This window comes from Hoplias malabaricus, chromosome 5, assembly GCF_029633855.1.
Source record: "Hoplias malabaricus isolate fHopMal1 chromosome 5, fHopMal1.hap1, whole genome shotgun sequence".
Lineage (NCBI taxonomy): Eukaryota > Metazoa > Chordata > Actinopteri > Characiformes > Erythrinidae > Hoplias > Hoplias malabaricus.
The window spans coordinates 52,078,492-52,106,305 of NC_089804.1; the positions used below are offsets into that span (position 1 = coordinate 52,078,492).

A 27,814-nucleotide genomic window follows, 5' to 3' on the forward strand; every position below is an offset into this window, starting at 1 on the left:
ATGAATGAATAATATTCACCCTGGAGATGAAAGTGAGCATATCAATGCAAAACCAACGTTTAAAATTTACAATTATAAATGATTCTCTCATTTAAGATACAGAACATCTACCCCTGAGGTTACCACCACAGTGAGGGAGATTCTGAGTGTACCCTGTGTGCTACATTGAGGTTAAGCCTTTAAGTGCCTCATTTCCTGCAAAGATAGACTATTTAAGACCCACTTCTTGATAAGTGCACCACTTGGACACAAGTAGTTTAGTGACTATAGAGACTATAACCTGCTTTAAATAATCTGTATTAAATTATACTTGATAATTTGCTACTTCTACAGATATCTGTAGAATTTTTTTTATTCTAGGGTTACATAACTATCATGAACCCATGATTAGCAAGGTCATCCTGTCCCAACATACACCGTTTTTGCTAGTGGAGGAGAAAGGGCATTTAAATGGAGAAGTAAGTAGTGGAACTGACAGAGACTCACGTTCACAATCAGCCTATTCACTATAGTGTACTATTATACGGAACTGAATTCAGGAGGGTAGTGAACGATATCAGACACTACTTCATGCAAGTTTCTACCAAACAATGGTAAGGATTATGGGTAATCTGCTAATGTATATAAGTTTTTGTAGTGCATTGTGGGCTTGAGTGTACTGAATATAGTCCACTGTTTTCAGACACTATTGCAAAATGGTGGAACTCAATATAGTGAATAGTGTTTCTGACACAGCGTCAGTCACCCGGAGTAAGGCTGGAACCTACAACCTCAGAACCCTGGAGCTGTGTGACAGGGACACTGCTGTGCCGCCTGACTGATCACATGCATGATTGTCAGGGTTATGTTTAAGAGCAGGTGTATGTTTTGCATTTAGGGTTTAATTTAGTCTTTCACATGCAGTATTTATAATATTTACCTTAGTCACTGGACCCAAGCTCCTCCTAGAAACATTTGCCTTTCCCTGGTTCATGCCTGTTTGTTCAGTGTTTATTTGCATGTCTTGCGTTGCTTTAAAGCTGGCCTGATTTGTGTGATCGCCAGGGTTGGTTTGCTGGCCGTAACCTGGCCATTTCTCAGGTTACCACCAAGTATGTACTGTGGGCAGATGATGACTTCATCTTCACAGACAAAACCAGGCTGGAGAAGATGGTGAAGATCTTAGAGAGCACCACATTAGACCTGGTAAGAAACAATACATGCCACAACTTAAGCTTTTCTGTGGAGCTCAAAAATAAGAATATTGCACGTAATAGAAAAGGATGTCAATTTGTGTTCCATCTCTGTTCTGCTGCCTTCAATAAGGACTTGCCCATAGTTCCATTTGATTCAGGCAGGTGTTTGTTCACAGCTGCTTAAGCATTCACATGACATGAGTCTGTCACAAATGTGGTGGTGATGGTGAGCTATGCAGTGGCCAGTACCATTTTTACTGAGAACAGCTGGCGGCTTCTCTCTTTGATTATATAAAATTCTTGGTAACATCTACAAACCGGATTCCAAAGAAGTTGGGACACTAAACAAATTTTGAATAAAAACTGAATGCAATGATGTGGAGGTGCCAACATCTAATATTTTATTCAGAATAGAACACAATCACAGATCAAAAGTTTAAACTGAGATAATGTATCATTTTAAGAGAAAAATGTTGTGTCAAAATTTCATGGCGTCGACAAATCCCAAAAAAAGTTGGGACAAGGCCATTTTTACCACTGTATGGCATCCCCCCTTCTTACAACACTGAACAGACGTCTGGGGACAGAGGAGACCAGTTTCTCAAGTTTAGAAATAGGAATGCTCTCCCATTCATGTCTAATACAGGCCTCTAACTGTTCAATCGTCTTGGGCCGTCTTTGTTGCACCTTCCTCTTTATGATGCGCCAAATGTTCTCTATAGGTGAAAGATCTGGACTGCAGGCTGCCATTTCAGTACCCGGGTCCTTCTCCTACATAGCCATGATGATGTGATTGCTGCAGAATGTGGTCTGGCATTATCTTGTTGAAAAATGCAGGGTCTTCCCTGAAAAAGATGACGTCTAGATGGGAGCATATGTTGTTCTAGAACCTGAACATAGTTCTCTGCATTAATGGTGCCTTTCCAGACATGCAAGCTGCCTATGCCACAAGCACTCATGCAACCCCATACCATCAGTGATGCAGGCTTCTGAACGGAGCGTTGATAACAACTTGGGTTATCCTTGTCCTCTCTGGTCCGGATGACATGGCGTCCCAGTGTTCCATAATGAACTTCACATCGTGACCCATCTGACCACAGAACAGTCTTCCATTTTGCCACACTCCATTTTAAAAGAGCCCTGGCCCAGTGCAAACGTCTGAGCTTGTGGAGCTTGCTTAGAAATGGCTTCCTCTTTGCACTGTAGAGTTTCAGCTGGCAACGGCGGATGGCACGGTGGATTGTGTTCACTGACAATGCTTTCTGGAGCTATTCCTGAGCCCATTCTGTTATTTCCTTGACAGTGGCATTCCTGTTTGAGGTGCAGTGACGTTTAAGGGCCCGGAGATCACGAGCATCCAGTACAGTTTTACGGCCTTGACCCTTACGCACAGCAATTGTTCCAGATTCTCTGAATCTTTTGATGTTATGCACGGTTGATGATGATAACTTAAAAGTCTTTGCTATTTTACGCTGGGTAACACCATTCTGGTATTGCTGCACTATCTTTCTGCGCAACAATGGTGGAATTGGTGATCCTCTTACCATCTTGGCTTCAGAGAGACACTGACACTCTGAGCATATAATGAACAGCTGGAAGACCAATTAACACTAATTAGGTCAATTGACAACATGACTGGGTATAAAAAGAGCTTCTCAATCTCCTTTTTCCAGCCACTTATTGCTACTTGTCCCAACTTTTTTGGGATTTGTTGACACTGTGAAATTTTGAATCAACATATTTTTCCTTTAAAATGTTACATTTACTCAGATTAAACTTTTGATCTGTCATCTATGTTCTATTATGAATAAAATATTGACATTTGCCGTCTCCACATCATTGCATTCAGTTTTTATTCACAATTTGTTTAGTGTCCCAACTTTTTTGGAATCCGGTTTGTACAGGGCGGGCCATTTTATATGGATACACCTTAAAATGGGAATGGTTGGTGATATTAACTTCTTGGTTGTGGCACATTAGTATATGGGAGGAGAGAAAACTTTTCAAGATGGATGGTGACCATGGTGGCCATTTTGAAGTCGCCCATTTTGGATCCAACTTTTGTTTTTTCATGAGTTATCACCTAAAGAGTGGGAGAAGAGGGTTTCATTGACAATCCAACACACAGGGCAGCACTTTGAACACATTTTATAAGTGGTCAGAAACTTGTAAATAACACATAAAGGAGTAAAGTTACGTTAGAACCAAGCACGCCATTGTTTTTCTTGTGAAATTCCCAATAAGTTTGATGTGTCACATGACCCTCTTCCCACTGGGGAAAAAAAAAAAAAAAAGTTGGATCCAAAATGGCTGCCATGGTCACCACCCATCTTGAAAAGTTTCCCCCCTCCCATATACTAATGTGCCACAAACAGGAAGTTAACATTACCAACCATTCCCATTTTATTAAGGTGTATCCATATAAATGGCCCACCCTGTACACCATCAGACCCCTAAAGGTGAGCTACAGGAGGGACAGGAACAATACTTCATCAATACTACATCATATTTAAAGGGCATTTTACATTTTCATGAGATCTTTATCATTTATATTTACTTGTGCAAAACAAATAACTAATTTCAAACTCATTAATTAAATACAATAATGTTTATAGCCCACCCTTACCTGTATTTTGTGCCTCATTCTTACTTTAAACCCTGTATAAAGAGATTCCCTGAAATGCAAGTCTTTGTACATGCTCTGCTTGAACAGATTTTGCTGATTTGCTGCTGATTTGCTTACTGGCTGCTTTGTATATGCTCCAGGAGCGATGTTCTCCACAGCCGTATAACATTTTGAAAAAGAGCATTACATCTGGAGCTTGACTCCTTGGCTGTATATTCTGTTATACTGTGACTCAGTCTTCATACAGTCTGTAAAAGCCAAACACTGGACAAAGCTGATGGTCAGTGTGCACTTCTACTGGCTAAGATCAGGGGTGCTGAACACTTTTATGGGGAAATTTAACAGCAATTTTGCATTTACATAAATGACATTTGGCAGACACTTTTATCCAATGCCACTTAGAGTTTGTTATGTAAGATATGGCAAATATAGCATTAGGAGTCTTGCCCAAGGTCTCATATAGGTGTATTGTCGTGTTCCTGCCCAAGATAGGAATTGAACCTTTTGTTCCAGTGAGTACACTGCTGCCCTCGATGCATTTTACTTATTTATTTATTTTTTTACTGAAAATAAAATATGAAGAGACTAGCATTAGCTTGTACATTTTTTTTTAAATAATTTTTGCTTTGAAAACTCTTAAGTTAAAGGCTTTTTTGGACAGAGGTGCATGACAGTGCCATTTCACACTAAAATGTAACACTGGTTCCCACTCAGCACAAGTTTGAAGACCACCGGCATAGTGATGTGAATCTCTCCCTTTCAGACAACACATCTGTTCATTGAGATTATGATAGGAAAAAGAAAACAATACCATTAACAGAACTATGAATAAGAATATATAAATGCACATTATGTAACACAATGTTACAAAACCCTACAAACTAAGAGAACAGGGCCCAGAATAGATGTAGAAGTATAAACTGATGCAGAAAGGAATTATGAACAAACAGATTAAGAAAGTAAGGGAAAAAACACACATGACCAATAATTCTAACACTGATTAAAAGCAGAATAGAACAGAGAACTCAACCAATCAGACAGAGACTTATGACCCTTTTCCACCAAAAGAACTCTGGTTTCTTTCAGGATTCTTGGAACTCCAGAGAACTGGCTCACGTAGCCACCAGTTTTGATGGGAACCAAGAATGTTATTAGTAGGGGCTTTGGTTTGCTGAGTTTGTGTCACTGTGGCTAAAATCAGTGCCAGAGCAGACAGAACTGTTTTTTTTTTTTTTTTTTTTTTTTTCCCTCTTCCCCTTTTGTTTACAGCGGGTTCATGATCATAGTAATACAGGATACACACTTGTAAATGTCCTGAGGATGTGAAAATAAAAAGTATAAAAGTAGGCAACGCATCAAGTTATTGCATTTGAGGCTCTGAGATCTTTCTGGAGCTTCTTTAGCTCAACACCTTAATAGACACGGTCCCAACCAAAGAATTGTAGGTTCCAGCTGGGAACAAATTAATTTATTTTTTTTCCTAGTTCGTGAACCAGCTGTTCGAAATTAGATTTGCAGAAGGGACTGAACTAGTTCCACATTTGGTGGAAAAGGGCGAGGACAGAACCCTAGAAACACAGGTCTAAGACAGGAACAACCAAAAATAACCAAGAGACAGAAAAGGCACATAGTCTTAACCATGACACTAACCTTGAGCAGAGACTGAGATAAAGGTGGAAGCACATGGACAAAGATGGAAACACGAGCAGAAAATGATAACCTGAGCCAAACAGAAACAAGAAAACTATGAATGACCAACAAACACACACAGAAACTGTTATAAACAAAAGACCTGTAAGTTAAGGTCACATGACCGTAAGAGAGAACATGTGGAGCACATGACTAGACAGATGTGACAGAACCGAAACACAGTGAGCACAAAAGTGAGGGGAACAAATGAATAACAGAAAGCACAGAGCGAGTTATGGCAAGCAAGTGATTATCTGCTGATTCCATTCAGGCCTGATCCAGCAAACTGCATTTCAGGTTTAATTCAATACGTATTGACATATCCCACTTTCACTTCTGTAAGCAACAACTTTCAAATAATTTCTTAAAAAATGCACATTACAGCACTAAGAAAAATGCAGCATTGCGTTCAGTGTCCTATACCTGCACTGTATTTGTGCGATGTAGGATAGAGTTAGATATTTATCTTAAGTCAATCAGTTGATATACATCAGTAGCTGGAGCAGGCTTTTCAAAAACAGTGGAATACACCCTTTCTTTCATGCATGCTGCTCTTGGTATTTGTAACAAGGCGTCAGGTTTTGTTTTGATTTTGTTGACACCTCATGCCTGATGAAAATAAGTTTGAGGCTTCTGTGTGTGTGTTTGTGTCTGTCTTTGGTGCCATATAGAACCCTTTTCTAAAAGGTAATATTTAAGGTGCTAACTGGATAAGGTACTATGTTAAGAACCCTTTCATGATGCAAAGAACCCGCTAATCATGCTAAAGGTGGTTCAGGGTTCTATACAGGCCCATTTCCTTATCCAAAGAATCCTTGTAGAACCACCATTTTAAGTTTAAATGAGAGGGAGTGTGAGACTGACTCACTCACGTATATCAAAAGCCTGTAATTCCACCACATTGCATGGCTCTGCTTGCCGGATGGGTGTTTCTCAGAGGTCATGGAGATTAAATGTCTGCGCTCGAACTGGGGTGGCGCAGCAGGTAGTGTCACAGTCAGCTCCAGACCTGTTAAGTCCCGCTCCGGGTGACTGTCTGTGAGGAGTGTGGTGTGTTCTCCCTGTGTCTGCGTGGGTTTCCTCCGGGTGACTGTCTGTGAGGAGTGTGGTGTGTTCTCCCTGTGTCTGTGTGGGTTTCCTCCGGGTGACTGTCTGTGAGGAGTGTGGTGTGTTCTCCCTGTGTCTGCGTGGGTTTCCTCCGGGTGACTGTCTGTGAGGAGTGTGGTGTGTTCTCCCTGTGTCTGCGTGGGTTTCCTCCGGGTGCTCCGGTTTCCTCCCACAGTCCAAAAACACACATTGGCAAGTGGTGTGTGTGTGTCTTGCCCAGTGAAATACTAGCGCCCCCTTCAGAGTGTGTTCCTTGCTTGGGCCCAATGATTCCGGTTGGGCTTTGGACCCACTGCAGCCCTGAACTGGATAAGCACTTGCTGATAATGAATGAATGCACTCCAACCGGAATCAGACAAGGTTCAAATTGCGTACACCTGATTAGCTTATGGAAATGCTATTGCAATCATTTGCATAAATTTGTCACAACATAGTGAGTCAGAATTTACCTCTCTGCAGACACACAATAATTTACCTAATCTCTCTGTAATAATAAGTAGTATAAACTACACACAGACACACACCTGTTTAGTGTTCTACTAATATAACACTAACAAAAATGTGCAGTGGAGGTTGCGTTGTGTACACTTTAGACATTTTTTTTCCTCAGTGTCACTGTCTGTTTTTACTAATTGTTTTTGTACTTTCAATTTAGAAGTGTGATATTTGACAGATTCCCCAGCTTACACCTACATTGGGCTTGAGGGAGATTTCACTTAACTCCACTCATCGTGTGTGTGTGTTTCATTTTATGAGAGAAAGAGAAGTACATGCTAAAATGAATAATAGGGCACTAAAACTCAGTTGTAGTCATCTATTGATGTATCAAATGTCACTGTTCCTTTTTCTTTAAATATATTTTTTAAAATCTGTTTTTCAGCTCTCTGTGGTTGACCATGTCATCACTGATGCTGCCTTTGTAATTGCGTGGTGTTCCTGTATGAAAGTGTTGCAAATTTGCCCACACCCAGGCAGACTTTCTCAAGAAGAACTGAACCGTTTCTTTATCAGACCTGTCTCTCTCTCTCTCTGTGAGAGAATTATATACATTGCTGTCTGAATTAATTCTTAGGGGTTTTTAAAAAAGTTTATAAATCAATGCAGCCATATTGTAGAGCACCGAACTGGTGTAGAGTCATCGTCACAAGTGAAGAGAACCTTTTCAGTTTCATCAGTAAACACAGGTCCACCCATTTTACCACCTGCCTTACAGTGTACTCTGGCCTGCTTATCAATTAGCTGCTCTCTGTCAATAAAGGTAAGGTTATACTGTAAATGAGAACTTTTTTTTTCCCCGTGTCTGTTTCATAATAAACCCCATGGCGCTGTTTATTTCAGTTCCTCATTGCATTTCTCTGTTTGTTGTTGACATGGGTTTTGAAAGTTTGAAATTGACTTGGGCAAACTGTAATTTGATCCGACCGTAGAGAATCAATTTCCCTGGATCTTTTGCAGCTACTACAGCAAAGCTTTTGTACAGTGTTGTGTTTTTGTTGCGTCGTTTTAAATTAGACATATTTATTTAAATGTTCATATTCTAAAACAATGATAATCGTATGCCCTTAGCAACACGTAAATACAAATCAGTACACATTTTGCACGTTACATGTAGCTTCACATTAATAATAATATTTAAGACATGACCCTGTCTCATTCAGTTCTCAAATATACTTGACTTCACTGGTTAAGAATAAAATGCAGGTTATGGTCGAAATATAAAACCAATTTCTGTCAATTAAATGTCAGCTTTTCTCCAAGTGTCTCATCTCTAAAGGAAAACTAATTAATAAAAGCATTTATAAATACTCACTATAATATGGAACATTTAAAACACAAGTTGTGGGTGGGTCTTTATTTCTGTAAATTTAGATTAAAGAAACACTCCACACCACTGCAAAATGTTTGCTTGGTGAAAAGAGCTCTCCTTTATGATCCTAAATGTGTGTGTGGGCAGCTGTGGCAATTGCCTTTGAAACCTACTCTAATGGGTTCTATAGAGAGGCCAGTGAATGTTAACCATGTTCTCTCTCTCTCTCTCTCTCTCTCTCTCTCTCTCTCTCTCTCTCTGTGTGTGGGGTTAGGTGGGAGGGGCAGTGAGAGAAGTCACAGGCTACACTGCCACCTATCGACACACCATCTCCACAGAAGACGGTGGAGAAGAAGGGGATTGTTTACACATGAGACAGGGTTTTCACCATGTTATCGAGGGCTTCCCCAACTGTGTGGTCGCTGATGCGGTCATTAACTTCTTCATGGCTCGCACTGAGAAGATCCGGCAAGTGGGTTTTGACCCTCGTCTGGCCCGGGTCGGTCACTTGGGTGAGCAGCATTTTATGTACATTTACTTATACATACTCTTATAAAACTTGATTACTTGTTGATTTTTACAGAGTACAATGTACATTCACTAATTATATATTGGGCCTTTCGAATGAGTAAAAAACTAACCGCACAATTTGCTGTGATTAATTGCAATGTCTAAGACTGAAGCTTTTAATAATCAGTATTTACATGTAAAATCAACACAGCTGACGGCACGGTGGTGCAGCAGGTAGTGTCACAGTCACACAGCTCCAGAAACCTGGAGGTTGTGGGTTCGAGTCCCGCTCCGGGTGACTGTCTGTGAGGAGTTGGTGTGTTCTCCCTGTGTCTGAGTGGGTTTCCTCCGGGTGACTGTCTGTGAGGAGTTGGTGTGTTCTCCCTGTGTCTGCGTGGGTTTCCACCGGGTGCTCCGGTTTCCTCCCACAGTCCAAAAACACACGTTGGTAGGTGGATTGGCGACTCAAAAGTGTCTGTCCCAGTAAACAAGGAACGTCCCTGGACGTTCAAAATAGGTCTAAAAGTAGTCCGTCAAGGACATATTTTAAACATCAATGGACGTCCAAAATCCATTTTAGTTAGTTAAGTGGTGACCAATCGATAACGTCGGTGGACGTCCAAAACGCGTTTTATACAAGTAATTTATTTCGGGACCAATTAATAACGTCAATGGACGTCCAAAATACGTCTAATAGTCGTCTTTTCAATGTCTGTGTTTGGACGTCTTTTCAACTTTCATTTTCAACCTTAAGAGAACGTTGATTAGACGGCAGTCATTAGCCGTTGATTCAACGTTGAAATAACGTAAAGGTTTACTGGGGTAGGTGTGAATGTTTGTGTTGCCCTGTGAAGGACTGGCGCCCCCAGGGTGTATTCTCGCCTTGCGCCCAATGATTCCAGGTAGGCTCCGGACCCACCGCGACCCTGAACTGGATACAGATAATGAATGAATCAACAGTTTGTGTTTATATTTGTTTATTAGTGTGTATATATATTTATTTTTTAATATAATCACATTTTGTAATCACGAAGTAATGCTAATACCATTATTGTCAGATTGAGAGAAAATTGTTAAAATTTGATATTTAATACATTAATATTTAAGAATTTATATATATATAGTCTAAGTTCTGAATACAAAAGTAGCAATGCCAAATTTGGTAAGTTTATTCATTATCATTTATATCTTTTCCTTTCAGTATCTGCCTCTTGATGTTTTGCTTCACACATTTTTCTGATATGTTTATAACTGTGTAAATCATCTATCTGTAGAATTTTTTGTGGATGGCCTCGGCACCATGCATGTGGGTTCCTGTGATGATGTCATCGTCAGTCATGCGTCCAAGATCAAAGGGATGTTGCCGTTTGGACAGTCGAAAACGGATCAGGCTTATTCCAAGTTCCGTTATCCAGCCCCGTCCAACCTCCAAAACTCTCTGTTTTACTTCAAGAACCACTTCAAATGCAAAACCAGCAATTCCTGACTATACACTCCATAGGAGACTCTTAGTATTTAACATGTGCCTTTAGTGATGCTTCCTAAATAATGTGATGTTAATGTCATGATGGACCAAAGAGCCAGTGGAGGTCATCTTCCTGGGGAGCTAAAGGAAGTAAATGCAGAGCTCTACAGAGGCAGGTTTCATTGTATTTATACTCTTTATAAAGCTGGGGGATTTAACAAAGCAGGATTTCTTTGTTCAGTTCATCCCTGACGTCAGCATTGTCCCCCAGTAAGTGACTTGAGACATTTTCTCTGGACAGTCCTGATGCCTGGGTTAATTGTAAAATCGTAAAAAAAAAATCACTGGGTTTAATTCATTATATTTATTACTAACAGAGAAATCCTGCTCTGTAAAATTCCTGGATTTTCTTGACTTACTGAAACCGAATTATAAGAATGTGTTTCACACATGTATTGTTTTTATACTTCAGAGTAAAATGGCGAGATATTAATTTGTGTTTTTTAAAAAAACAAAACAAACAAACAAAAAAAAACTTTGCCATTGTGATAGCAATGTTGATCATTGTCCACAAGAGGGCGATAGACCAGTGTTTGTTTGAACCTTGGTCAATTTTTGGATATGTGTGACGTTTCAGTTCAATTTCCTTATTGTTCGAGGCTAAATACAAATATAAAAAACTAGGTTTAATACTTCATTTTTTTTCATTTGTGATAGTAAATGAAAGGTATTTTTTTCCCTAATTGTTCGTTTCTGCTCCTCAAAATTGTGAAAATATCCTCAAAAATTAAAAATTATTTTTTATTCCATATCCCTCTCATTTCCCCCTTTACCCCGTGTTGTAATGAAAGTGTTAGGACTGTACCATCACAGCGGGGGAGTCGCGCTCTCTGAAGGTCAACCATAGACAAATATAAACCACAGACTTTCCACTAAACGGTGGATAAAGTCTTCATACGTGTTAAAGGCCGACGTTATACAGAGAAACTCTGAGTTTTTGAAGTGTAGAGGGTTTGACTGCACCCTGCTGCTCAGTCAGGCCCGTGTAGGCCACCGAACAAAAGGCACTCCAACCGTTAATTACTCATTATTTACTGATGTTTTTATCACAAAACCAAATCTTACTTGTCGAATAAGGGTTGTAACCCTTAAACCAGCAAACCCCATAACCTGAATTAAATTGTATTCCAGATATTAAAAATCAAACCGTTTGTGTGTTGTGTAAACGCTGACACTGCTGTGTGTTTGAGTACGGAGACATTATTCGCTGTTTGGCGGTCAGTCTGTGGTTAATCTGCAGAGGTGCAGTAGGTTGGTCTCCCCCGTTGTCATGGTAATAATAACGCCTTTTACAAACCCATGGACGGTTGGTAGTTCTATCACTTTTATTACAAGATGCAGTAAATGGGAATATGAGAAAATGGAATAAGGAAATTATGATTATAACGAGAAGAAATAAAAAAAAATAATAACGAAGGAAACCCATTCTTTTCTTAGTACCTCAAATAAGTTTTAAACCCAGTTCCCTTAGCTTCAAACGGTCATGAAATTGTACTGATAAACATTACACGGACCCTAAATGCTGCGCAGTTTCACATTCATTTACTTTGAATGATTGTTTACATCTTAGTAGTGTGTGTGTGTGTGTGTGTATTTTTGATATAGCTTTTCTGAAATCATGCAATTGTCTCAGTGGCTAAATGTCTGTTTATACATTGACCCTATCCTCAGGGGATTGTCTAATGGTGGTGTCTGTTAGGTGCTGTTCACACCGGTCCCGTATGGTCATGTCCATGGAAAATGATCTCCATCTTTGTCAGTTTTTTGTTTACTGCAGCTGTGAGCTGTCCTTTATGATGTGGAATTTCATGATGAATGGACCAATAGAAATTCCCCAAACTTACTTGGTATGAAATGTTTTTTTTCCATTAACAGGTTTTGCTCCCTCCATTTTAAAGTTACTATTTTGAGACATGTTTTTCTTTAGACAGCAACAATATATGTCCCATGAAGTGAGCCCCAGCACACATTACCCCTGGTTTGTACATTGGGGCAATGTACCACCAAATGGGGAAGAGAGGATTTTATTTATTTATTGTTATTATTACTTTTAAATTTCTCTCATTCTACCACAATATTAACCTATGGCTCTGTATTAACCAGCCTCTGAGTAACACAGTCCAGTCAGCATTAGGCTTTGCTCCGTACAGTCCTGCCTCTTTGGGCAATTTCAAAATGGTGGAATATCTTATAGAGACTCATATTAAGGGTTTTTTTCTTTTCTTTTCCTTCCTCTTTTCCCCCCTCAAGCTGCAGAGCCTTTTCTGGGGGTTCTGGTAGGGCTTGTCCCATTGACGACTTTTTTTATTATTATTTTTTTTTCTTCTTCTTATGCACCACGTTAGGCGTGTTCCAAATCGCCCCTATGTAGTGAAGTGTAGTGAATAGGGCACTGATTAATTTCAGGCACAGCCTTGTAGGGATGACCAGAGCAGCCAGAATCGAGTAGAGTGAGAAGCTAAAGATCTGGGCTGTGTTTCCCAAAAGCATCTTAAGATTTATAAGTGGTAGAGTAAGCATCACACTGAACTCTCTCTCCCTGTTTAAGAGGATTCTCGCACTAATATGTCTTTGGGAAACCGGACCCTGGACAATATGGCTACCATAAACTTAATATTGTTTATTCTGGATCTCCTGCACCTCAAATAGAATGTTATCTGAAGACCGAATAGTGAAGAATATAATTATAAATGAGGAATGATAAAGCTGGTGTCTCCACATTATTTGTGAGAGTGACTAACTGATATTTTTTATGATCATAGTTGACTGCTCAGTCACTGTAGAGGCAAAGTCATTTTATTAAAGACCTTTTTTTTAATGAACTCATGGATATAGCTACCCATAAATACTGTAGAGTACGTCGATAAAGAGGAACTTTGTTTTAAAATAAGTCTAGTGTGGTATTTCTACATGAGGTGACCACAGAAATTAACCTATTAAACTGTTCCTGATTAATTTGCACAGTGAAACGTGACAGTCGTCTAGGTGTCTAACTCTTAATTTACCCAAAGAACAAGCCCCGCCTGAGAGATCTGGCAGGAACCTCCGCTGCCCCTGGCTGTTAAAACCTTTCTGTTGTGTGACCTGCTAGGCCAATGTGAATGGGAGAGGAGTCTCCAACACAGTACGTCACTGTGGAAGTCATGTCAGGACACATTACCATTAACGCTACACTGTCCCAAAAAAAAGTACAATACAGGTACATTGTCAATAAAGTTTAAATGTAACATTAAAAGTACAAAAGTCCATTTGTGTTCTCTAAGGGTACATTGCATTCCTCTCCAGGAAGAGAGGTGATGTTTTTGTTGCTAAGTTGTGTAAAAGAACATAAGTCATGGAGATGAAATGCGGTGCATATAATCAATACTACAACTTTAAAATCTAAATTTAATATAGAATATGGGACAATTATGATCTCTGACTAAAGATGGTGAATATGTCCGCTTGGGGATACACTATGCAGTGGCTGCCCTCATGTCTCATTGTTTAGGGGCTTTGTAAGATTGGAAGAGACCTTGCTAAGTCAAATTGAATAACTTTATTAGGTGAGGCCAACTGCTGTATGTCCACCACTGAATTTACTTGAATGAAGTACAGCCAAGGAATGTTGTATTGATACGTCACCTAAATAAAGCTTACACACGCACATATTTTAATCAGAAATAAACATTTTATTTTTATGTATCATACATAGTCATTGTTTTTTTCACCAAATACATAAAATCCACAGCTCGCGAGGACGGAATGAAGGAGATCCAGCTTTTTGGAATGTGGTTTGTGGTATGTTTGTTTTTGTGTGTGTGTGTGGGGGGTGGTGTTGTAAGTTGGATAGTCTTGTAACACACCCTGTAATTGGTGTGGACTAAATTATGTCCTGCTAATTAGTAAAGTACTCCTTCAGCTTTAAAGCAAAGCCCAGAGGAGGCAGTGTCTGGAGGCTTCTTTGAAATACACCCTGAAAAAAAATATTAATAAATAAAAAAAATAACCCACACATATGGGCATCCAACATCCTGCAGGACATTAATGAATGTGTGGCCCGGTTCTCAACCGCACTTTAATGTGATGAGGTCAGGGTGATGGCCTGTGAGGAGGTGGCCTTCAGGGAGTGATTCTATAGAATCAACAGCAGAGGGCAGTGTGTTATTTCATTGACCTTCAGCTGTGCCAAGATCGCAGGATCAAGTATCTCATTTCTGTCCATTTTAAGTTTACTACATCACATTTGAACACAGCAGATGTTCTTCATATTGTGTGAAAATTTCTTAATGAATTGACTAATAGAAAAACACCCAAATTAACTGTAATTAAATCTTTTTACAATTACTTCCATTGAAAATTTATTTTACTATTACTATTTACTAGTAACTATTTTGGAGATACAATGCCCTTTGTAACAATGACCTTACTTTGTTCTGATGCTGAATGATGTATCTTAGCCTTTCTTCACATATTTATAGTTGAAAATAATATTCTGAAATAAATAAATACATGTACAGAAGTGCTTACTAATTTTCAATCTTTTTCCAGTACTCAAACAGAAAACAGGAACAGAAGAGGCTGAAAATAAAAACTGAAGGAAACAGAAATGAAAAACTACAAGACTGCATGTTGTTGTGTACACAAGCGTCAACGGCATATGAGTATATACAGCAGCTGTCTATTTCCAGATGTGGTTTTATTTGTGCTTCATTGAGACAAGTGTGAACCTTAACACCATTAGCTCTGCAAACATCAGAGACTTGCAGCACTGCACAAATACATCATTTTGCATTCTTCAATGAGTATGAACTTCCATCAGGTTCTGGAACCACCCAGTGGTGAACTGAGGAGCATTAGCTAAAATGCTTCCAAACTCTATACTAGCACCCCTATGAGTTTTTCCAGTAATATGCTAGCACTATGCTAATGGCAGTTCACATTGCCATCCTTTGGCAGGTATTTGAAGCCTAGAGATTTCTATGTGAATTGCCATTAGCATAGTGCTAGCATATTACTGGAAACTCAGATGTTTTCCAATTCAAACATCACACTGAAATGATAATTAGGGACATATCTCGGACCTTTCTAAAGCAAAATATGTTTGGTTGATTCCTCTCTCAATTTTTCATTATATTGCAAGTTAATCTGTCAACTGCTATCCAACTCCTGCAGGCCTGATCAACGTGAATGTTTACTTGAAGAGAGAGAGAGAGATTTTGATTAGCTCATTTTCAGAAATGTAACCCTTTTGTTTCCAAACAAAATTAGAGTACTACTAAAAAACTAACTGTTTTTAAATACATCATGTATCATGATTATACTAAGTAAAAAGAAAATAATAATAATAATAATTGTATTAACCTTTTTTATTTCACAGAAATCATTAGGCCTTCTCTGAACTCTGTACTCCGGCCCAAAGCGTTCACAACGGAAGCTCCAGAATATTTTGAATGGCCACTATATAGCCTTAAGGCAAAACACCACATATTGCCGGTACAAACCATTATAGTTAGTGGCATTCTGAAACATGGCAAATCTGAATTCCTTAGACGGTGTGTGTCAAGCTGTTCAGCATTAAAAAGCCAGGATTTATTCTTTTAAGAGATTTAGGCTTCACACCCAAATCATTGTGCTTTCTGAAGGCTTCTCCTGTGAAAAAGAGAAACACCAATTTAAAAAATAAACTCCCTTCCCAGCAAATCCAAATATATAACAACCCGGTCTCACACTCACTCGTGATATAGTCACATATATAGGAGACTGCAATTCGTGACATAGTCGCATATTTTCATCATTTTATGCGACAATATCACGATCATAAGTGAATGGGTAATTACCATAGAAACAGTATGCGACAGTAACACGAAAACTCCTCATTACAGGCGTCATTACTCATAACATAGAAAAAGGCATAATGCGATTTACTGATCATAGGTTGTTATTCCAACAAAGGCATAAAGACTTTTATAAAATTTCTCCAAAGCAATGCTTATTATTGGTGTCCTACTTTAGCTTTAACTCTAACAAGAACATTTCTTTCACTTAACGTTATCTTGACTAATTTTCAAAAGGTTATTTGATTCGATATTTTAGCAAATAATGAATTAGTAACGTTATATTTTCCGTAAAACAAAATAAGGCCGTGGTATTAACGGATGGTAATGACGCCTTAATGAGGAGGAGTTTTCGTGTTACTGTTTCATACCACGGGGTACGGATATGACGGTTTCTATGGTAATTACCCATTCACTTATGATTGTGATATTGTCGCATAAAATGTCGAAAATATGTGACTATGCCACGAATTGCACTATATATAACTCCTATATATGTGACCAAATCACGAGTGTGTGTGAGACCGGGTTGTATATTATCACCAAGTAACACCCCCTCTACTGAAATCAAATAAATAATCCAGAAGCATTTGTAGATTATAGACAATTGTTATAAGACATTTGGCTCAAAACACACATCATCGAAGCCACTGGGTCATTGCTGAATTCTGTCTGTAAATGTTTATTAAAAATATTGGCTAAAAGTAAATCATATCCAAAAAAAAACAAAAAAAAAAACATCTTTGGTAAGTCAGACTAAGAGTTGTAGGTTCAAGGTCATGTTACATGGTATTATTCATGGAGCTCATCAGGTATCTGACACAGATCTTTGTCTAAACAGGTTTTCAGTCGAGGAAGAGAAACAAGTCAACATAATAAACATATTACAGATAAATTAGCTTGGAATCAACTTAAATATTTATTTAATACTGGGTACAACCACTTATTGACTCAATATAAACATATTAAAAATAGTCATCTATACCCTCTGTTGTAGAATGTAGGTAACAGCATCATGGACAGTGACAAAGATGTGCTGTGGGTTCACGTAGGTCATCAGGCCGCTGGATGTGAGAATCTTCAGCACACTCTCTATAGAATATGTTTGATTAGATTAGATTATTCTGAGTGTGAATGGAGCAACAAAATCCCATTTTAGTATGGAGAGAGATTAGTCTCAAAATATTTGACAAATGTGTAAATCATACTCCCCTAAATTAATTAGATAAAGACACAAATCACAAATATGTTGTGCTATTCACAAATAAATATATTCCAGTTTGTGTCTCATGTTCTGCAATTTGTACAAATGTGTACATCATTGGTGTACATAATTTTTATGTGTTTACATTTAAATTGCATATTTTTGTAAATTTGCAGTCTCTAAATAAATAAATAAATAAATAACAAATTGTTGAATCTGCATTTGTGGATCAAGTCACTCGCCTGTTGTCCATGACATGGTTTTGTTAATTTCCTCTCATGGGTTTTTGGATTTTGAGACTTTTCTTTTGGATTACACTTTAATGCAGCCACCCATCCACAAATGTGTCCAGCAGGTGAACAAGCTACTGCTAGATGACACTGTTGATTTGGAGGGGGTGGGGCCACCTTTAAGGGAATGTCTACGATTGTAATAAAAATGACAAAAAAAAGGCTTTTTGTCATATTCACAAGTTTATCCAGTCAGTTTGTGCACTGGAAACTGGTCTAAAGTGTTTACGAAGCCCCAATGTCAGTAAACGAGTGAAAAAAAACAAAGTGGCTCAGTCAGACATACTAGGCTTCCTCTCTATCTGCTCATGGCAAAGAAATGGCAAAGAGCCTCCAAACCTTGAAACTCATGAAGATAAACCAGAATATAGCTTTATTCCTGTTCCACAGGTGGGTAATATTTATTTTTGCTGTTTCAGATTATTTGGAATTTGGTAGGAACCCACTCTAAACTTGGGAGTGCTTTAATGCATGAAAACAAACAGCGCTGCAAAACTGAAGAATTCGAGTTACAGAAGAGTTTCTGAAGATAACAGTGCCACTTAGTGGTAGCTTGTTCGCCTGCTTGCCACATTTGTGGATGGATGGCTGCATGTGTGTGGATTGGGAGAAATGCATAAGGTCTCAAAATCCAAAAACCTGTGAAAGGAAATAAACAAAAATACTTCACGGGAAACAGGCAAATTCAACATTATATAAATCATTTTAATCTGAGGCTGTGACTTTACAATTAAACTTTTTAAATAAAAATGATATATCTATGAAAACCAAAAACATCTATTCATTAATGTAACTGTATCGTACAAACTGCAGAACATAAGACACAGACTGTGACATATTTATTTGTGAATAGTGAAACATATTTGTTATTTGTGTTTTATTTTTTGCAATATTTAAATATTTGTTTAAATATTTTGAGACTAATCTCACTCCATGATTTTAAGGTAGTAATTAATGTATGTATCTGCGTTCGAAAAAGGCGAAATAAGGAACAATGGGTGAAAGTATTACCTTTAAATGCTTATTCTACTTGAAGCAATTTGCTTATACTACAAACGTACCATTGCAATTGGCCAAGTAGATTCGCACTCCCATCTTCTGGCATTCAATACACATCTGTAACAGACACAATGTATACATGTTTATGATCAGAAGTTCACAAAGGGCAAAGGTAATTATCAAAACAAGCCAGGATGACTCAGCTTACCTGTATGAAGAGCTTGGCTCCTGCAACATCCACAAAAACAACACTGCTGCAATCAATTAGTACTGCCTGGACATCATTCTCTGCCATTTCTGCAATGATGCAGACAAATTGTATTATTTCATTTTCAAACAATCATTTGTCATTTTCATCCCAATGCCTGAAGAGTCACAGTAGTCATTGTTCAGTTAAAAGAGAAGTGTTTTCTGAATGAGCACTAGTCACCTGACTTGAAAAACTCATGTTCAGAAGAAAATGATGTGTTTGCAACTCCTCTTTCCTGAAATTCAGAAAAATAATAAAGTAAATTTTGAGTTTATTTATCAACAGTAATTGAACATTTATGATAATATCTGACCACTGTATTGATGGCTTCTCTTTCTCTCTTTTCCAAGGCTTTCCTGGCTTTCTCCCGACTACGGATTCGCTCGGGTGTGAGGCCCAGCAGCTTGTTCACATCTGCTTTAAAAAAACTGCGGTTGCCATAAAAGATAGGACCATTGTAGGTCAGAATCTTCACTCCAGGAACTTCATAACACTAGGGTACAAACAAGGGAGCATATTTTAGCAATTCTTTCAATTTCATTTCATTTGTGTCCTTATATTCTTTTGTCTTTCTCCTTCCTTATACAAATGGATTATATCTCCTCAGAAATACCTTTATTACCATTTTGACTGGAAGATAAACAAATGAAGAGACATTTCTGAATTTTTCAGAGTAGTGCATAATACAGTATATTGTTTTTAATAAGATAAAATCACTAGCATGATTTGACGCTGCTGTATCACCTTATTGTGGTTATCGATGGGGCGGTAGATCTCTGTGTTGGATGCCCTCCCTAGAACTGAACAGCCGGCCCTGTGAAAACAAGAAGCAAGTTTATTAAAGGTTTAGTTATGTCTCAACTTTATTTACCCTCTCCTTATGTGTAGCCTTATGGGGAAATGAAACATCCTCCAGGAGAGAGATGTTGTTTTGGAACAGGGTGTTTTGTAAGGGATACTTCACAGTTCACAGTTTTTTTCCATACTGCCCCTGAGCTTTGGAAAGCATAATTAGAGGATATAGTAAACATGATTATTGTAGCTGATAAATGCACAAATCTAATTAGGTAGTTTCAATCTCTATTTACACAGGCAATTATATTACTGTATGTGCTCGATATTTGCTTTCAGCGGGACTGCTCCAGTTGGAGAGCTTATTCTATGGTCCCCTGATGCCTAGACGGGTTTGTGAATAGTAGACTCATTCATCAAGTGACCACAGGGTTTTTCTTGGTACTGACATTCCTACTGACAATGTTCATTTATTGTGCTACCTCTGTGTGCGACAGATGACTGTCATCATGGAGAAAACCACTCCGATCGCCAGACCCAAGTCCACATTGAACACCACCACTGAGAGCCAGGTCACCAACCACACTGTCTGTACACACACATTCCAGCAATTCAACTCTGCTTTGTATAACTGTCCATCATTATTCAGAAGCGTTATTATAAGGTCATGTACTGATGGTGAAACACTTACAAAGTCAATTCTGCTAATCCTCCACAGATCTGGAAGGTCCTGGAACTGGATGAACATTTGCCTTAAGCTTGTCACATTTATACATGCAAGGACAGCCTAACGGAGGAGAGGAACAATTCAGCATTTGCCCTGCTGCTGCAACTGTGTTTGGAATGCCTTTTATTATTTTGTGCATATATTTCTGGAACTAACTCACTTTAGGTAAGAAGTAGAACAGAGGGCCAATGAGCAGCAGCACCACCAGCACCACCAGACTAGTGAAGAGGCCAGAGAGCTACAAGATTTAAAAATAATTCAATTTACTGAGGAGATACACTTTACCTGTGCAACTGACTGACAATTAACTTCTGCAAATGGGTCTCATATATACCATAGGTATCTTTAGGTACCTGTGTGTATCCTCCTGCACTCTCTAGAATGTTAGTGGTGGCCAGTGTGGCTGAACTGGGAAAGCAAGTGAAGACAGAAGACACCGTGTTGGAAATGCCATGTGCCAGGAGCTCCTGCAAAAAAGTGATGGCAAAATAAACAGTGATATTGATGGTGATTACAGTTAAGCAAAGATGGGAGTGTTAGATCTTGAAACACTGGCACTGGTAAACAACACAGTGCACAGTATACATTCAATGATTATAGCACAACTGTAGATCATTTGATTTCTGAAGTTCATTTACATTCCCTGTCATTACAGGTGGCTATTTCTGAAGTCTAGGTAAATAATGAGTGATACTTAGATTAGGGAAATCATAGTAAGTTATGTAGTCATTGGCAATAACCTAAAAGTAAATACAACCCCATATTCATAAAAGTTATGTTAAAAAAAAGTTAAGTTAAGTTTGACACTGTTCAAAATGTAAATAAAACAATGCAATCATTTAACACTTAACACATTTAATTGAAAACAGTACAAAGACGATATTTCTCAAAAACAGTTGGGATGGTGCAGTAAAAGACAGGTAATGCTAAAAAAATAATAAATTAAGTTAACTGGCAGCAGGACAGAGTCATTTGTTTAAAAAGAGCTGAAAAAAACACTGATACTTTTGATACTTTATGTCCTGTGAGAAGAGCAGCACTACGTAATATCAGAATTCATAAGAAAATAAGATCCATTTTTGCAGGTAAAGTTGGCTCATGTTCACAAAAAGCCACAGCAGGAAGTTTATGTGACAGGCTTCTGTGATATTATTGGCTGTTGTAAACCAGAAGTCAGATTATTGCCGGACTCATGTAAACTCTGAGTTATTAAAAAAATCTGATTTTGTGCAGTTATTGGATCATTAAATGAATGTAAAGGCACTCATTGTTAACACAGGTGTTGGAACAACATGCTACTAATCGGGACATTGTCTTTTTCAGGGAATAGTTAGTTTATTTCAGTAAGACAAGGCCAATTCACACTTTTCACAACAATATGACCCCTAGGTAAAATAGTCCAGGTGATAACTAGAATAGATCTGCCACACACTGAAAAACAACTGGTAATTTATGAAACAAACAACACTATAACAGAGACCTCAAGCTGTTGAGCAACAGAAATACTGAATCTAGCGAGAATTGAAAAAAAAAAAAAGTTTACTGTTTTTTTGGGAGTGACTCTGAGTGACTCCTCAGTTCCCAAATGATTACAGTGTTGTTGTAAGAAGATGAAGCTCAGCGGTAAACGTGCTCCCATCCCAAATATTTTTGGAACATGCTTAGGGCATCAAAATAAAAATGCTCAAATATTTTTCAAAAAGCAATAACCTTTCTCAGTTTAATTTTTACAGTTGTATTATTTACAATATAGGTTTTAAATAATTTGCACAGTAAGGAATTTTGTTTTTATTGGTTTTTTGCTAAGTGTCCCAACTGTTTTGGAATTGTGGTTGTATGTTATTATTATCAATATTTTTCAGATTGTACTATATGACAGTTATATACATATATATATATATATATATATATAATGAAAGCATCTGAGAATGGTTTTACCTGATTTGGTTGAATAGAATAGCCATGCTTATCGGCATATATCATGGCTAGTGATACAGACACAGCATAGCCTACAAATGTGATGGCAACAGTGTCCCCAGCTATTTCTGGCACTGTCTGCAAAGCAGGCAGCCGAGGCTGAGGGAACCTGCACAACAAAACCCATGGGAAATAAAATAGACATGAAGTTACCTCAAAAACAACATAATAACATCAAAAACTAACAAAAGTGCAACCAAGGCTAGATGATATGGCCAAAATATATGTCACAATAAATTTCTTAGTTTTGGTCAATACCAATATTGATACGAACAATATAAAATCCACTGAAAATCTTCAAAGAACAAACAAGAAACATGACATCACCATCAAAAATAAACATATTGGCTTAGTCAACAGTAATACTTTTAAACAAAATTTTAAACAGTGTGCACTGAACTGACCTGTATGAACACCAGTCAGTGTCAGATGGTGTAAATAATATATATTGAAATAATGAAAATGTGTTCATATCATTGTTACTGAAACATTTTATATTGCGATATATATTGATATTGAATTATCGTCCAGCCCTATGTATAACTGAAAATTTAAAAGACTTACCCAGCTGGAATATGACCCACTATCTGTACATCATATGTGGAATCCAGCGAGGAGGCATAGCCCACTCCTGTTGCAATAATCACCTACAATCAGGCAAAATAATATGAACCTGGTAGTTACAATATGATCATATGAACTAATATAAATCTCTTTAATTACTCTGAAGTTACATTGCAAAGTAGACGGTTCTTAGCTTTGTTCTTAGTTCTGTCACAGCACCAATCTAAAAACTGTTCAATTTCAAGAAGGTGAGGGTGAACAGCTAACTTACTGTGAGAATCTCCACAGGAATGGGAGTGCGCAGGCGCTGTCGAAAGCGAGTGTTCACTTCTTTAATAGGAATTAACATAGACAGGCACAGTAGAGAGATCAGCAGCTCAGCCAGGTTAGTGTGGGGCAGGCTCTCCATCACTGAGGCCAAAGTCTGCGGGCCAGGGTTAATAAGATTACAGAACTAACGGTAACAAACATGATGAACTAATTGCTAAGTTTGCTGATTTTAGTATTGGCACTATGCTGAAAATTTGGTCACATGATCATCAAGATTTCTTCTTTCTTTTACTCTCTGTTATAATCTGTCATTCTGTTTCTAGGGCTCTAACCTTAAAGAGGGAGAAGGTGCCAGTGTAGCGAGGAAGACGTAATCCCAGCATGCTCTGCAGCTGTGAGACAGTCACATGAAAGGCAGCTGCGCTGGTGAAGGCCTTAACAATGGGCTCGGATAGGTAGGTGGAGAGGAAGCCCAACTGGAGACCAAACATGCAGAGCTGAGGATGAAAGCCATGAACACAAGTGTCGTTACTGTTGTTATTACACAAATTTAGAGCCACCCACAATTCAGCCTGAAAACACACAGTAAATGATTGAGCAAATAAACTCTTGTTGGTTGTATAGACAGATATATTTAATATATATCAAAGCAATATTTCTGATATCGGAAAACCATGAATTCAAAATGGGTTGTTTTGCAGCTTGGTTGCCACGTGTGGACTGTGTGCACTGATGAGTGCATGGTCTATAAAGAACCATTCATTGAAAGGTTGTTCATAGGTCTTGATAATAAAAGCCTTTAAGGCTCTTGTTTGTAAAATGTTTGTGGAGATGTTTTCTTACCATCATCACTCCTGAAAGAAATGCTATGGCTGAGGCCACGCCAATCCTCTGAGCTTCTAGCTCTGCAGCTTCTGAGCTACTGGAGTTCAAAGAAGAAGGAGTGGGCACCAGCTGCTCAACCACTGAGCCAGTCATCAGACTCACCACAGCAAAAGTACCTGTGCAGGCCAATACAGCATGAAATAATACTCAAGTACTCAAAGAAATAAATGTATTATAAAATACCTGAATGTAAATGTAATCGCTGTCTAGCATTGCTTTTATAGCATTGTACCCTGCTATTATATCTGTAATAATACATTCAATGTACATGTATATTTATGAAGGCTGTATTTTTACATAAAACCTTCCATGCGACACAGTTTCCACTAATTCACTGTAAATTACATTTCAGTTGATTTACAGTAATTATGTTATAGCACAATTACATAATTACAAGACAAATAGCACTACAGACATAATGGTTAAGTGTGAGATAACAAAACTGAACACAGAATAACCAAAGGTTTTACCTGTGGAGACATGGCGTCCTGTCCCAAAAAGCATGTAGAGCACCACAGGGAAAAATGATGTGTAAAGACCATATATTGGAGCCACTGATGTCAATAAAGCAAAAGCCATCCCTGAAACAGAATAATTTGTGTAATTGTGAGATTAATCCACATCAATCCACAATCCAATTACTAATCGACATCAAATTTCTTTAAACATAAATGGAAAAATGCAGCAAAAAAAGTTTTAAAGTTCATGAAATATATGTGGTGGTGCAGCAGGTAGTCTCGCAGGGTTCGAGTCCTGCTCCGGGTGACTGTCTGTGAGGAGTGTGGTGTGTTCTCCCTGTGTCTGCGTGGGTTTCCTCCGGGTGATTGTCTGTGAGGAGTGTGGTGTGTTCTCCCTGTGTCTGCGTGGGTTTCCTCCGGGTGATTGTCTGTGAGGAGTGTGGTGTGTTCTCCCTGTGTCTGCGTGGGTTTCCTCCAGGTGATTGTCTGTGAGGAGTGTGGTGTGTTCTCCCTGTGTCTGCGTGGGTTTCCTCCGGGTGATTGTCTGTGAGGAGTGTGGTGTGTTCTCCCTGTGTCTGCGTGGGTTTCCTCCGGGTGATTGTCTGTGAGGAGTGTGGTGTGTTCTCCCTGTGTCTGCGTGGGTTTCCTCCAGGTGATTGTCTGTGAGGAGTGTGGTGTGTTCTCCCTGTGTCTGCATGGGTTTCCTCCGGGTGACTGTCTGTGAGGAGTGTGGTGTGTTCTCCCTGTGTCTGCGTGGGTTTCCTCCCATGGTTCAAAGCCACAAGTGTGTAGGTGGATTGGCGACTCAAAAGTGTCCATAGGTGTGAATGTGTGAGTGTGTGTCACCCTGCACAGGTCTGGCGCCCCTTCCAAGGTGTGTTCCTGCCTTGTGCTTACAGACAATGAATGAAATTTATGTGTAGTGTTGCTGAACCACTGTGTGATGTTGTTGAATGTGCTAAAACAAACAGTGAAGTAAGCATGACTGAGAATTTCTGTTTTAAAGCTGTTCCAAAGACAGCCTTGAATGGGCAAGTCAAGGTAGCCAGGGTTTCTGATATCATAAACCTGAGAAACACATCCTGTCAACTTTCGGATGACACAATTTGAGCTGGTGAGTGGTAGAGATGTAAATGGAGACAGATGGGAACCAATCGCATGTTCAGAGAACCATGCATACTAAATGATGATGAAGATGTAGAGTTACATCTACACTACTTTGAAGGGATTTTCTTGGAAATAACTTTGTAATATGTAATTATTTGAACAGAGATGATTGTTTAGTGTTTTAAACAATGACCAGAGATTAACTTTAAAGGAAACATTGATATCCAAAACAGTAAAAACTGATGAGTTATTACATAGTCTCACTCAAATACTGCAGTATTATTTGACATTGCTATACTTCTTGAGATCTAGTCAGCACATTTGATTGCACCTTCAGCGAACATTTTGCCATCATTTACTTACATTTACTAATAATTGTTTATCATTAGCCCCCTCCAGGGTGTGTTCCCGCCTTGCGCCCAATGCTACAAGTGCTGGATTCAATAAATCTGAATATAAGACAGCGTAATTCAACAGTATATAAACAGTCTATGAAAGAATATTAAGTCAAATATTAAGAGACTAAATTGGCATTTTTAATGTTACTTATGAAAGCAGAGTAAAAAGGTCTTAACCCTTCCCCAACAAAGTGTTAACTTTATGAGAAGTAGAAGTACATTTCCAAAAAAATATTTTAATTGTAAAAGTAGGCTATAAGTTTACAATCTCATTTTTCTACATAACTGCAGTAAAACTTCAGAGAAGATTCTGAGGGCACCATCTTGTTTGCTGTGTGTAATGTTCTCATATTCTTCCATTTGTAAGAACTGAGCTTTAGAAAACTAACGGCTCTATAAATGTTATAACGTATAATGGAAAATACATACTTCACTAATAAAGTGTGATATCAATCAAAGTAAACACTAATAGCTATGGTGTGGGTAAATTAAATCACTTCCATCACTGTGTATCATAAAAAGTACAAATACAGACTAATGAGTGTTTTGAAAGGAAAGCCCTCCCAAAATTGTAGTTTTGAACGGCACTGATATGGGGAAAGAAACACACAGAAATAAGCTTGAGGGGAAAGGTCTAACGAAATACCTGAATGTTCTCATTTCAAGTTCTCTGAAACGTTTAAACTAACAGTGAACCGATACATTCAGCTGATTCCCGCTGCTATATTTGAAGCGTTGTGTTAAATTCTAAAGGTGCTCGAGCGCGTTGAAGTAACGGACTTTTACACGGAGAATTCAAATCCTGAGCCAGGAGATTAACGGACGTGAAGTGAAGGTTTACCTTGAGGAATGTGCAGGATACCAACCGTCAACCCCGCTACAACGTCCCCTAAAAGCCATTTTCTAAGTCTGTATTTTGGCAGCCAGTTGAAAATGGGCACTCGTTGTCTCAACAGGTGAAGACATGTCTCGCGGGAACACCTACACGACCTGGAGAGTGTCTCTCTGAGCCGAGCTTTTCCACTCGGTTTAGCCTCGGTTCCGTAGGTTTGTTTGAAACGGTCCTCTGTGTAAATATTCCTGTACACAGCCACAGAAGTGCTCATCGTGTCCTCTTCAATATAGAAAAATACGCTTCTTTGTCAAACGGCTGTGTGCCCCGAGAGTGGACTCTTCACAGCAGTTAGGATGTACGACCTGGCCATTCATATATAGCTGTCAGGTTTGACATCAGGAACCATTGTATTTTCCTGTCAAGTGCTTGGAGCCAATTGACAGGAGGCATTTTTTTTTCTCTGTTGGTAACTGAGAAAACTACTTTTTTAACCATCCTACTTTGGCAGAGACCCCATAAAGGTGCACTTGTCCAACTTAAGTGTTGATGGATTCAAGCAATCCTCTGGGTCCTAATGGTAAAAGCTTTCACAAAGGCAAACAATGAAAGTGACATGCATATTCATACACAGTTTGGACTCCATAGATTAAATGTTTGTTTTGCTATTTTTCATATTCTGATCTGCCAAAACATTAAAATTACTTCCTTGATTCTGAACTCAGCAGTGAATGTACACCCAGGTGTTTTAAAACTCCAGAAACTCTGCTGTGTCTGATCCACTCGTACCAGAGCAAACAGACTTC

The 27,814-nt window shown here is 38.6% G+C and overlaps 2 protein-coding genes across 4 annotated transcripts in view; one reads left to right on the top strand and one right to left on the bottom strand.

Annotated features, from left to right (window-relative positions):
- Positions 1-12,282, top strand: part of b4galnt1a (beta-1,4-N-acetyl-galactosaminyl transferase 1a) — a 28,937-nt gene extending 16,655 nt beyond the window's left edge. For all 3 annotated transcript variants that reach the window (XM_066671144.1, XM_066671143.1, XM_066671145.1), the window contains exons 9-11: positions 1,045-1,185; positions 8,679-8,916; positions 10,189-12,282. In XM_066671144.1, coding sequence (XP_066527241.1) covers positions 1,045-1,185; positions 8,679-8,916; positions 10,189-10,400 — 591 coding nt within the window. In that variant the 3' untranslated portion in view covers positions 10,401-12,282. The remainder of the gene's footprint in view (positions 1-1,044; positions 1,186-8,678; positions 8,917-10,188) is intronic.
- A 2,591-nt stretch (positions 12,283-14,873) lies between these two features.
- On the bottom strand, positions 14,874-27,412 carry slc26a10 (solute carrier family 26 member 10). The gene is made up of 18 exons (XM_066672615.1): positions 27,018-27,412; positions 24,684-24,794; positions 24,172-24,329; positions 23,661-23,825; positions 23,330-23,482; positions 23,059-23,141; positions 22,456-22,603; positions 20,871-20,984; positions 20,678-20,755; positions 20,482-20,577; positions 20,273-20,379; positions 19,743-19,812; positions 19,312-19,491; positions 19,179-19,233; positions 18,957-19,045; positions 18,811-18,865; positions 17,241-17,347; positions 14,874-16,070 (listed from the first exon to the last, which is right to left on the bottom strand). The coding sequence occupies exons 1-18, from the start codon at positions 27,280-27,282 to the stop codon at positions 16,035-16,037; spliced, it is 2,070 nt and encodes a 689-aa protein (XP_066528712.1). The 5' UTR covers positions 27,283-27,412; the 3' UTR covers positions 14,874-16,034.
- Between the last annotated feature and the right edge of the window lie 402 nt (positions 27,413-27,814).

Bases quoted from the DNA above. Each gene is read 5' to 3' on its own strand.
- slc26a10 (XM_066672615.1), bottom strand. From the start codon at position 27,282: ATGAGCACTTCTGTGGCTGTGTACAGGAATATTTACACAGAGGACCGT. The intron at 22,604-23,058 runs GTAAGTCTTTTA...TTTGTTGTGCAG, and splicing joins GTGGGTCATATTCCAGCTGG to GTTCCCTCAGCCTCGGCTGC. The intron at 20,578-20,677 runs GTGAGTTAGTTC...CTCCTCCGTTAG, and splicing joins TGTTCTACTTCTTACCTAAA to GCTGTCCTTGCATGTATAAA.